Genomic DNA, 12,575 nt, shown 5'->3' with positions numbered 1-12,575 from the left:
GTTCGGCATCATTCAACGGAACCCGCTTGCCCCCACACCCTCTTCATGCTAAAAGGAGCAGGACCCTAACTATGCGCATGCGTTATTTATGTATTTTTTTGGGAATACAAAATATTAACATAGTCTAGTATTCCACAGGGAAATCGGAATCACAAATGAAATGTTGTCTAAATTACACGGATTAATTTCGTTTTAGAATATGAACGGTATGTTTGCTATCTGTACAAGCATATAGTATAGCAATTAGTTAATTAATCTTTTACATTGAAGCCGGGACTGGGATTCGAACCTAGGCTGTTCTGCCTCGTCTTGCCCCTGAGCTATCCTCGCAAGCAATGTTAGCAAGCTATCCTGGCTGGGATTTAGCAACGGCACAAGCACTCCAGCAAAGAACGCTAGAACAACCACACACCACCCTGGATGCAAAATGTGACCCTGAGTCTTGCCAGTAGTGCTTCAAGTGACAATGCACAAGTGGCATTAGAATGTATCCCCGCCTCCATTGCAAATGGCGGAGAGGGCCATATTGCTGGGAAATCCTATGGAGTCATGTCATGTTACGGTATCTGAGAAGGAGAGCCCCCGTCAAGAAGGCAGAGCACACAAAACACCGGATTTAATAGCCACCAGTGGGTGCTTTCGTGCACTGCCCAGGCAAAATGCAAAATGTGATCTGTTCTGCTAGTGTCAGGGCATAGCTCAGGGGTCTCGAAAGCAAGACAACGCAGGTGCAAATCACAATCCCGTGCTTAGAATCCAATCTGTGGTATTAAGCGTGTTATAAAAAGAACCATTATAATTGATGGGCGCTATGAGACCACAGTGCCCTAAAGACCGGGGACGTTAAAGAATGCCTTCCAGGGTGGAAAGCTTGTGCAGTTCCAGGACACTGCTCTAGATGACACTTCCACCGACCAGGTGCCTAAATGGGCGGTCGCGGTGGGTTCATAGACGCAGCCATTAAGAATCATCAAAGCCGAAGGAAAATACGATATTGACTTCATTCATTTTAAATGCACCCCCCTCCACCCCACATAAAAACACGAAAACTGTATAAATGCAGCCGTGATTCAGACTCAGGAGGCATACCATGCTGCAGTTCTGCCAGTGCACCCTCAGAAAACACAGTCATTTCTGGACAGAGATGTCATTCCTTTGCAGTTATCTCATAAATAGGGAGGGCACGGGTATGACAGTGGCATGCACGTGTTAAATCTGAAAGCTTAACCCTGTGCGGCATTTTAGCGCTACAACAGAGCCGTGCAGAGACCGGGGCCACTAGGATTCATTAACTGGGGCCACTGGTACACCTGAACTGGGCATGCTCAAGAAGCCGTCCACTGTGTAACAGAGCAAGAAAAACAGAGGCAAAACCAGAAGAAAGGCAGCAACAATGCAGCACGATTAAGACAGAAACATGTCCACACACTATGGGCCTGGATTAAAAAAGTGTTCTAGCCCTCTTCCCTGTTCCTTGCCGCACTTGCACGTTCTGAATCCTCACAAGGCAAAGTAGGTTTGTCCCTCCCCCTTTTCCCCCACACTGCTCTTAAATATTGTATTTTGATGTATTTCCCACCCTTGCTCCCACCCTGCCCTGTGGCGCTTTGAAACAGTATTTTCTTCTTTCTATAAGTGCCTAACAAGCAAACAATAAATAAATAAATAAATAAATAAATAAATAAATAACAGAAAATGTTGCAATCCAATTGAAAAATCCTTTGGAAACCAGGCCTGATTCACAAAGCGTGTTTCAATGGGTGCAAACGATTTGTGAATCAAACCGTATGTGTGTGAGAGAGAGAGAGAAAGAGAGAGAGAGAGAGAGAGAGAGAGAGAGAGAGAAAGAGAGAGAAAGAGAGAGAGAGAGGGTTGAGGGGAGAGATTGGAATGGAGTAGATGACTCAAACATCAGATAAGGATAGGCCCAAAGGGGTGAGAAACAGAACGGAAGGGAAGGGGGCCAAGGGGACAGAGACTGCATGAGAGGATGGGCGACAGGGGGAAGCAAGAGAGGTGTCTGAGTGAGACGCAGGGTGTGGCAGAAGAGAACGGAGAGACAGATAGAAGCAGGGTCAGATTGGCCCGTCGGCCTTTCGGCCCGTAGCCGGGCCGAAATCGTCCCTGGAGAGTGGGGGCCGGTTTGTGGCCAGGCCTGGGCCGGTTTGGAAAAAATAAAAAAAGTCACCTTTTTTAATTTATTTTTCAAAAGGCCTTTCATCCTACTTAGGCTGATAAATGTGTTGGGTGATATTGTATGCATATTTGTTCCATAAAAAAGAGCTTGAGCGTAAGTGCTACACAATTACATATTGCTATACACTAACATATCCACAGTGATTTAGTATACTTAGGAACTATATGATGCCACTTCCTGTTTTGTCAAGGGGTGAAAGGGCGTGTTTCATCACTTTCCGGGATGTCACTTTGGGGTGGGGTCAAATGACATCACTTCTGGTGATGTCATCAGAGGTCAAGGATCGTGAGGCAAGGGATGGGCCACTTTTTTGAGGCGAGGGGTGGGCCACTTTTTTTTGGGTGACCGGGCCTATTTCTTGTCCCAGTCCGACCCTGGATAGAAGACCTAATTTACAAAAGCGTTTTAATCTCATGGAAAAAAGCTTTGCAAACCAGGCCCAGAGAGGGAGAGTAGTGAAGTAGAACAGAGCCCTGTTACAAATAAGAAAGCGGGCTGGTACACAGTGAGAAGTGCATGCGGTGTCTGGTGCTAATTCGACATAGTGATGGCTACAAAATGGAGTTTCAATCAGATGCATTGATTCTTAGTAAACCCGTGAGAAGCAGCCTATTGCGATCAGCACATTGGCTTCACCTGAGAGGTCAATGCAGGCCTTACAGCAGCGGCCTTCAAACTGTGGGGCTGGCCCTCCAAGGGGGCGGGGGCGGGGGGGCTGTAGGAGGAGGTCCAGAGGGGGGTGCAAGACTCTTCGAAAACAGAGAACGCTGACTGCTTTTAATATAAAATATAAGCAGATATGGTCTGGGAATGGTGGGGGGAGGGAAGACAACATATTTACTGAAAGGGGCTCGGCAACAATATTTTTACTGAAAGGGGGGGACAACATGAAAAGGTCTGAATGCCACTGCCGTCCAGCCTCTACCATTCACGCCGGATCAGCTAGGGGTCTGTCGTGTGGCGCGCTCCTCACAGCATGCCATGCTCAAACCCTGCACTTACACGGTCCTGTGCTCCTATGCCACCCTGCACGGTCAATGCAGGCTGAAAAAGCATGCCCGTGTGTAAGCCAGCCACACGTAACTCAAGTGGTCCGAAATAGCCCTTCTGATATTAATTCAACTGGCTAGAGAATAATCCATCAAAGCTGATCACTTTCTAGCCAGTCATCTACCGGCTACAACATAAAAGTCACTGCTTAATGAAACCCTGTCATGGGCTGCAAGGAACACATCACAATCATTTAAATCCAGCCATCAGTACACAAATATATATACATATATCAAAGTGAGAGGCATTGCTTGCATGCGGTTTGAAGTTGTGCCAGAACTGGGCGGAAGCACATTCTGAGCCAAGTCACAGAGCTTAAGTGGTCAGCATTCCCTGCAACTGCTTAAGGTGTAGGGTCGTCCTGAATTAAATAAGAAATCATTCTGGGCCCCACCCACACCTAAGTGGTTCTTCTGCAGTGTGAGCATATGCACTGGGCTATGCGTGCTCAAGAGGCACGCGCGCGCGCACACACACAAACACACTCTCGCTCTAGCGATTTAACCCTCCCAATAGAAGCATGCCTGAGAACATGTATGTCCACACATGTATTGTCCCTGGTGACTGTTACATTTACTCCCGATCACAACCTGGTCAGAATGTCCCTCAAACTCACCACATTGTAAGATGGTCACTGTTTCTCTGATTTCTTAGCTGTTGTACATTCTTTTGTGATCAAAAGTGCGTGGTTCCTATCTGCGTAATGAACAGTCATGGCTAGACTGACTGAAAGACGCAATGCCACCTCTTTGGACATTATGTATGAGAGTCTAAACAAATAGTGCATATCTAGTACGTTCACTTGGATTGAAACACATGGGGTGAACCACTGGTTACCAGTGATTTGAAAAGGGAAATGCCAGGTTTGGATGAGTGGCATTCCTGTGACATAGAGCATCCCCTCCGACCCCCTCCCCGGGCCCACCCTGATCACCAAAAAAAGCATCCAGTGGCGGGCAGTTGCCTGAAATCACACATGCCAACTTCCCAGTGCCGAAACTCGCATTCGTCAATCCATCTCGGATTTAAAAGAGAACGCACAGGCCCCCATGCCCCACAGCTGAGATCATCACGCACGTTGGGGCAGAACACACATCTGTGTTTCGCTTTTGTTGAGTCCTGTTTTTTTTTTTTGGTTGATGTAACCGTGGGGTGCATTTCAGGCCTCACACGTTTGCAAATTCAACATATGCGTGCATTGCGTTATCTTCAGGGCTCAGATCGCATCGGAACTTTTATGAAATGTTAAATGCACGACACCCCTCCCATCCACATCCCGTTGAATTTAAACGAGAACGTGTAACGCCCTTGCCTTCCACCCAACTAGAAAGCCCACTTTGCGGGGACCAACGAGCCCTCCTCATCACCACCATGCAGCCTGCATCCACCCTACCCGAGGAGCGGCGGGGTCGCCGTGCGTGCCGTGCACGTGCCACCCGCCTCTCCACTTCAAAGACTGCGCCGATCACAGAGGCGGTCATATAAGCCCCCCGCCCGGCAGGTTATTTTCAGGCAGGATTAGGGACCAGCCCGACAACAATCTGAGCCATTCGCGGGCCGTCCTTTCCTGGTAACGCGCGGCACTTTCGGTGCTCACTTGTGCAAGGAGGCGACTGCGTGCAAAGCGAGCACTCACCTGGCACTTCAAACGCTCCTCGGATAGTTACCGTGTAAAGGATGAGGGCCCTGGGCGCGCACTGCGGCCCCGACCTCCGCGATACACGGAGGAAATCTCTGCGCGCATGCTTCCGAAATCATGTTGCGCTTTCTCAGTGCACCCCGCCGAACGGCCCCCCACACTCCCCACGGCCGGCCGCCCAGTCCGGAGAAGCAGGGACCCCCCCCCCCCCCCCCGTGGCCCCCTCATCCCAGGCGAGCTTGCGTTGGCAGCCAGGCTCGGCGAACTTTTGCTAAACTTGTTGTTGCTGAGCACACACTCACTCTGTGAGCCGGGAGTGGGCCGGCTAGTCTTGTCATGCACTGTCTGCCTGAGTGCTGCGGTGCATGCCCGCATCTGGAGTGTCCCACGCCTCCCGCCCCAAGGGTCGAGCGCACCCGTCAGCATGCAACGGGTTAAACGGGACTGGCGTGCCAGGCGGGGTGGATGGGCGCATCCCCAGCGTGCCTCCCGGTCCCCGGGCCTTACCGTGGCAGGAGTAACCATGGCATCCGCGGGAAGGTGTGCAGGGGAGCCGACATGAAGAACGCGGGAGGTGCGGGGAGACCAAGGCTTTCGGAGGCTCTCCCGGGCCCGGCGGCGGCGGCGGCTCCTGACGGCTCTCCGGAGCTGCGCGCGCGGCGGGAGCGGGACCTCAAACTCTGAGGCTCGCGAACACGCTCTGCCCGATTATAAGAAACCAGCCCAGCCAGATGGCTCTGTGCTCGCAGCATTAACCCCCTCGGCGCCGCGCGCGCGCCTCTCCCGCAGCCCCGAGCGCCGCGGCTGAGCTCACCTAGGCGGCGGCGGCGGCGCAAGCCCCCAAGTACCCGCAGGAGGGGCGCGGGGGGAGGGCTACCCTTCACAGCTGCAGCTAGCACCTTAAAAACGACGACGCGTGCCTGTTAATGCGGCGGATGAAGGCCAGTGGGTGTTTTCAGGCGCACGTGGCTTTTTTGCCCCCTTTTATTTGCCCTCGACAGTGTTTTTTTTTAATTATTTTTTTTTTTACAACTGCGAAATCGGGTGGATGTTGTAGCTCGCTCCACATCCCCAGAATGGGTTAGAGGGCGAGTTTCCTGAGTGCCGGGGGGGGGGGGCGTTCGTCATCAGCTCGCTACTTCGCCTTCTGTGCCGGCCCAGCATCTCGGGGTGCCGCGCGTAGGAGCTGGTTTTTGGAGGCGCCGTTGCACACTTTCGGGGGGGCTTCAGTGAGGGGGCGCGAATGGCAGGTTTCTGCGACGCTCCGTGCGCTGCGTGTTTGCGCTCAGCCTCTGAGGGACCAGTCACAGAAACCGCGCGCCGCCGAAAATCACTTCACGGGATGAGAACCTCCACAAACCTGGCACACTCGTATATTCCCGCCATTAAAAACCCGCCTGTTCCTCTCAAGTATAAACCATCGCAGACATTGCTCGGATCTTAACGGCAACTCAATAAATGATTGAGCCTGCTGCAGTTTAGAACCACCCGTGTGTAAATATATATTCATGGGCTTAGGTTATACACCAATTGCACGTATGCACTAACGTGTGCAGGTTGGTGGTCCTGGCCTGAGGTAAAGCCGTTCTAAGTTATATAGGGCAACCCCCCGCCCCGCCACCGCCACGTGTGGGAATATCTAGGATGGCACTGGCAGGATTCCCTAAATAGAAATCCTAAACCGCAGACCTCGCACTGGACCTCACTGGAGAAGGTGCTGTGGTGTGCATTTCGCCCGGGGCACTGGTTTAATTAAAAGCACTTTCGCCAATTTCGGGAGCCTTTCCACAGGCAGAAACCCGCATCCATTGGGGGGGGCGAGAAGAGAACCCATCCTGCCGCATCAGTCTCTGGTTCCATTCGTGCCACTCACTATGCCCCCTCTGCTAAACGCACTACGCGCGCTCCTCGTTGTAGGCGTCCGAGGGGCCGTTTCCTCAGACCCCACCCATCCTGCTGTCCGCGAGTCGCCGTGTATTGCACAGGCAGTCCGGGTCTCATGCGTGCCTGGGGTCCGGACTGGGGGTCCGGGGTGCGGGCCGGTGGGGGATGGGGGGCTGCGTCCCAACCGACTGCAAGTCAGAAAAGCACCCTCGGGTGCCCAGGAGCTCGCTCCTACGGTGTATGCGAATGTTCTTTTATTCCCAAAAAAACAGGCACGTCAACCTGTCCTCCTTTACCAGATATGGAATTTCCGCCGGCACTGATAATTCCCCCGTTTGTGTTTTGCGGCAAAATCGGAGAAAAGTTAGCAGATAAAACCACACGGCTCCGATGGAAAAGGCGCTCGGCCTCTCTTCCCAGAGGAATCTTCCACTCCCGGGAAGACATGGAGGGGCGGGGGAGGGGGCGCAAGGTGCGGCTGCGATGGTGTGGCGCTCAGTTGCGCAGTCAAAGGGTTAACAGGTAGGTAGACACGCGAGGGCGACTCTGCAGTCGTGGAGTAACCGGGAAGGGTGCACCGTGTGGACATCCCCAGATCGCCCGGAAAGGACGGCGGGACATTGGAGTCACGCAAACCGCCTTCTGCAACTTATCCCACAAGCCCAGGGGCTTTTGTTTACGCCGGGTCCATTTGCATGCAAACAACACGCCTTGTAATTTGAGATATTGGACGCTTAATCGTGCCAAAAATGCTTATAATACAATAATTTCACGGAGCAGAGATCCCCCCCCAAGTAAAAGTATTAACGGACATGAAAAAATAACCCACTCTAATGCCTGCAACTTTGCATGGTTCTCATTGGCTGGCTGCGTAGACGCTCCGTGCCTCAGACCGCCCCGACAGGCGTTCTTCTTCAGTGCTTACTCTACGCACTCATTACATACCTTGCTTTGCGTGCTTTAGTACAAAAATGACACGCACCCACCCACAGGCACTTTGTCAAACCCAGTCACGCTGACCTGCATCAAAGCATGTACCGCTCTGTGCTATAACAGCGCTCAAATGCACACGTGGACACGTACGTCTTCACAAGTACTTACTGTTCAACCGTTTTGTCAGGGTGGCCTGACAACTTGCTTAGGATGACGCGCACAGCATGTTTTCGTTTTGCCTTTTCAGGCGCAAATGGTAAAGTGACCCCCTGAAAGGTCACCGCAAGCGCAGCGAACGCTAGCACGCCAGATTCAAGACATTAGACACGGGTTATGCGGCGATTCCCCCTCTGGAGCTGGAGCCCCTCCTCGGCAGCGGGTCACCCGAGACACCCCTATCTTTACACCAGAGTCAGAATCCCTCACCTCCGAACCGGAGCGCCGAACTTCTGAGAAGTTCTCTCTGGAGTTACGCAGGGCGATACACACTCTCCACATGCAAGCTAAACGCAGGGGCAGGAGTTTGGGGGTCCTGCGATACTTCATGGGAGAACGTTTGGCTTTCCCAATAGCACCGCTGTGTGGCAGCAATACACGAGGGGACGTTTGCCTGCGGAGTTCGGGGAAGAGGCGCGCAGGGATTTGTGCAAATGTACCAACCTCCATCAGCCGCGGGGACTAGCCTGTCGGTTCGCCTTAGCAGCATGACGCCAGCAGCCTCCTTCCCATCGCCTGCCTCCCTTGTGTGACTAGCGCCGTCTGGGATCCCACGGAATCCTGCCCCGAGCCAGCCTCCAGCACTTCATCTTCCCGCCAATGACTGCAGAGCGCAGACACAAGTGTCGCCTTCTATCACAATGGATGGCCAGCAACTCCCTGCCGTGGACAGTAGCATACACTGGTCACAGGAGGCTCCCGACGCACCCGTCACGTGCTCTCTGCTCACCCACATACAGAATACGGAGGGGGTTCCGTCGTGCTGTATTCATGTTGCTGCTTGCCGGCTGCACTGCGCCCAGTGCTGCTACCGCTAAGATATGTTGCGTCTGTCCTTTCCAAGAATTCTAGTGTTGCAGCCTCATAAAGGGTTGGCAATGTGGGTGACTGTCCTCCAGCCTAGCAGGGATTTCGACTCTGGGATAAACAGCAAAAAAAGACCGGACTCGCTGTAATTGGAAAAGGTCGCTTTAATGTGACGGGCCACAGCTTACAAACATCACTAACCTGGCTGCTCAGCCTTACAGACGAACCAAACCAGTAACACATATAGTAATAACCCCACATCCGCATTCCATTCCCTCCCGCCAATATTCCTTTCCCCTTCACACGACAACATCGTTCCCAACGTTATCTAGGTCCTCTCCCTGAGACAACATCCGTCCGTCTTCACTCCTCTGTCCCGTTCTTGCAACACCGTGCTAGCCTGTATGTCCGAACAGCGCTAGCCACCCTCCTTAGCGTGATAATAACCCTTTATTTATTTATTTATTTATTTATTTATTGCAAATTCTTATATCATCGCGCCACACGCCCGTAGGCCTCAGGGCTTCCATCAACCATCCCTTAACTGACCTTGCACCCAGCACACAGAAGAATTCTCCCCAGAGGTGTTCTTTCTGCCCCACCCCCTTACCTTTACAAGTACGCACCAACCAGGAGTCCAACAAAACCTACATTTTGGTGGGGGCAAACTGGTTATGGGTGGAGCAACTATAAAAACGGGGTGCGGTAAACTTAGAGTCTCTACCCCCTTTGTTGTACCCCAAGGATTATCTGGCGGGGGGACCATGTAGCCTATCCCCCTTTCCCCACCCGTCCCTCTCCTACCAACCACCACACCCCAACCCTTTACCCACCAAAATCAGCACCTTGGTTCAGCATCACACATATATATATATTACATGGCCACGGTAGTGGCCATGTAGTTATGGTTAAGTTGCAGTTTCCATAGGAAGAGCACTTTTTGGGCGGCTTAAACCTTCACCCCCTCTGGACGAATCCTCACCAAACTTTGCAAAAAAAAGTATATGGCCCACTCTGAATTTTTTTTGCAAAGTTTGGTGAGGATTCATCCAGGGGGGGGGAAAGTTATAGGGGGGGTCCTAAAATTTCTGTTTTTTCCCATAGACTGAATGGGAAAAAATGTTTGCTCACGCCTACAGCCCAAACCGCTGGACGGATTTTCACCAAATTTGGACCAGCAGCAGCGACTTGGTCCCAAAAGTGTGCTTTTTCAAATTTGGTGAAAATCCGTCCAGTAGTTTTTTTTAAAATGACCAAAAAGTAGGTAAAAAAAAAATAGTGATATCCGTGTTCGCTTCGCGGACACACTTCCCTGTTCGCTCCGCGGACAGGACGGTGATTGGGCAAGCAGCTTGCGTGATGTCCGCGGACATCTAACGTGCTCTCTCATTGGATGCGTTGAAAGCGTGCAGTGCGTCTGGCTTCAGAGACGCCCACAATCTTTCTTTCCCGCATGAGAGGCTTTGTCAGGTCAGCAGGAGCGTGTCTGTCTCCTGTTCCTCCCACCCCAGCTCATGCGCCGTGTCCCCCCTACCCACGCTCATGCCCCGTGTGTCCTTCCTGTCCCCCCCACCCCCGCTCATGCTCCATGTCTCCCCTGTTCCTCCAGCCCCCCGCTCACGCCATCGCACACAGTGGCCAGTGGAGGGCCGAGGAGCGGGATCTGCCGCACAAACTCATGTCTGTGTTTTTGTTCGTCTCCTGACATACCCCCCCACCCCCCGCTCATGCCCTGTGTGTCTCTCTCCCTCCCCCTCACCCCCGCTCATGCCCCGTGTGTCTCTCCCCTCCTCCCCACCCCCCGCTCATGCCCCGTGTGTCTCTCTCCCTCCCCCCCACCCCGCTCATGCCCCGTGTGTCTCTCTCCCTCCCTCCACCCCCCCGCTCATGCCCTGTGTGTCTCTCTCCCTCCCCTCACCCCCGCTCATGCCCCTTGTGTCTCTCTCCCTCCCGCCCACCCCCCGCTCAGGCCCCGTGTGTCTCTCCCCTGCTCCCCACCCCCCGCTCATGCCCCGTGTGTCTCTCTCCCTCCCCCCGCTCATGCCCCGTGTGTCTCTCTCCCTCCCCTCACCCCCCGCTCATGCCCCGTGTCTGTCTCCTGTTCTCCAACCCCCCCGCTCATGCCCTGTGTCTGTCTCCTGTTCTCCCCACCCCCCGCTCATGCCCCGTGTCTCTCTCCTGTTGGCTCCACCCCCCTGCTCATGCCCCGTGTCTGTCTCCTGTTGCCCCCCACCCCCCGCTCATGCCCCGTGTCTGTCACCTGTACCCACCACCCCCTGCTCATGCCCCGTATCTCTCTCCTGTTGCCCCCCACCACCGCTCATGCCCCGTATCTTCCTCTTGTCCCCGCCCTCCTATGATGCCCCTTGTTGACCTCTTGTTCCCCCCACCCCCTGCTCATGCCCCGTGTCTTCCTCCTGTCCCCCCCACTCCTCGCTGATGCCCTGTGTCTTCCTCCTGTTCCCTCCCACCCCCTGCTCATGCCCTGTGTCTTCCTCTTGTCCCCCCTCCTATGATGCCCCTTGTTGACCTCTTGTTCCACCCACCCCCCGCTCATGCCCTGTGTCTCCCTTCTTCCCCCCTCACCCCCGCTCATGCCCGTGTCTTCCTTCCCCCCCACACCCCACTCATGCCCCGTGTCTCCCTTCTTTCCCCCCACCCCCCGCTCATGCCAGTGTCTGCACTGTTGGAACAGGGCAGCCACGGGGCATGAGCGGGGGTGGGGGCCCCACCTTGCCCTACCCCGCTCATGCCCCGTGTCTCCCCTGTTCACCCCCACCCCCGCTCATGCTCTGTGTCTGTCTCCCTCCTTTTCCCCCCGCTCTTGGCCCGTGTCTCCCCTGTTCACCCCCACCCCCGCTCATGCCCCGTGTCTCCCTTCTCCCCCCCGCCCCCCACTCATGCCCCGTGTCTCCCTTCTTTCCCGCTCATGCCCCGTGTCTCCCTTCTTCCCCCCGACTCCCCGCTCATGCCCCGTGTCTCCCTTCTTTCCCGCTCATGCCCCGTGTCTCCCTTCTTTCCACCCCCTGCTCATGCCCCGTGTCTCTCTCCTGGTCTTCCCGACCCCCCGCCGATGCCCTGTTGTGTTCTCTTTATACACCCTGCCTTCCCTGGTGTCCATCTTGGTAAAATAATTTCCTTCCTACACCGGGACGCCTGCCTGCGGCGTCCCGGTTTGGGAAGAAAAATCTTTTTTTTACCACCCCGGGTTCCCACTTTGAGAACCTAGGATGCTAGTGGTCTTCCCCCATTGAAAAGGACATTATGGTTACGTTGCACTAATAAAAAACTATGAAATTCAGTACACAAAATGTGTTAAAGTGACTTTATGGTTAAGTTGCACTAATAAAAACCTATGAAATTCAGTAAAAAAACTTTGATAAAGGGACGTTATGGATGAGTTGCGCTACTAAAAACCTATGAAATTCAGTAAAAAAACTTTGATAAAGGGACGTTATGGTTAAGTTGCACTACTAAAAACCTATGAAATTCAGTAACAAAACTTTGTTAAAGGGACGTTATGGTTAAGTTTCGCTACTAAAAACCTATGAAATTCAGTAAAAAAACTTTGTTAAAGGGACGTTATGGATAAGTTGTGCTACTAAAAACCTATGAAATTCAGTAAAAAAACTTTGTTAAAGGGACATTATGGTTAAGTTGCGCTACTAAAAACCTATGAAATTCAGTGAAAAATCTTTGTTAAAGGGACGTTATGGTTCAAAGTAAAACCGAAAAACCCCTGAAATTCGGCAGTTATGGTAAGATAAGCAACCATAACACGCGCGACCGTCCACTGCTAACACTAACACCCAGGACATCAAAGATGACATCACAAATGTCATTGATGAC

At 53.0% G+C, this 12,575-nt stretch overlaps 1 protein-coding gene across 4 annotated transcripts in view; it reads right to left on the bottom strand.

Annotated features, from left to right (window-relative positions):
- Positions 1-8,648, bottom strand: part of NTF3 (neurotrophin 3) — a 293,608-nt gene extending 284,960 nt beyond the window's left edge. The window contains exon 1 of one of the 4 annotated variants that reach the window (XM_069628332.1): positions 8,364-8,648. In XM_069628332.1, coding sequence (XP_069484433.1) covers positions 8,364-8,369 — 6 coding nt within the window. In that variant the 5' untranslated portion in view covers positions 8,370-8,648. Of the gene's footprint in view, positions 1-5,393; positions 5,856-8,363 lie in introns of those variants that run through there. The other 3 variants (XM_069628330.1, XM_069628331.1, XM_069628329.1) reach the window with 3 other exon arrangements.
- Between the last annotated feature and the right edge of the window lie 3,927 nt (positions 8,649-12,575).

This window comes from Ambystoma mexicanum, chromosome 12, assembly GCF_040938575.1.
Source record: "Ambystoma mexicanum isolate Mex_15411 chromosome 12, UKY_AmexF1_1, whole genome shotgun sequence".
Taxonomy (NCBI): Eukaryota; Metazoa; Chordata; class Amphibia; order Caudata; family Ambystomatidae; genus Ambystoma; species Ambystoma mexicanum.
Note: the sequence above shows the minus strand (reverse complement) of the source record. Positions and strands in the feature narration are given on the sequence as shown.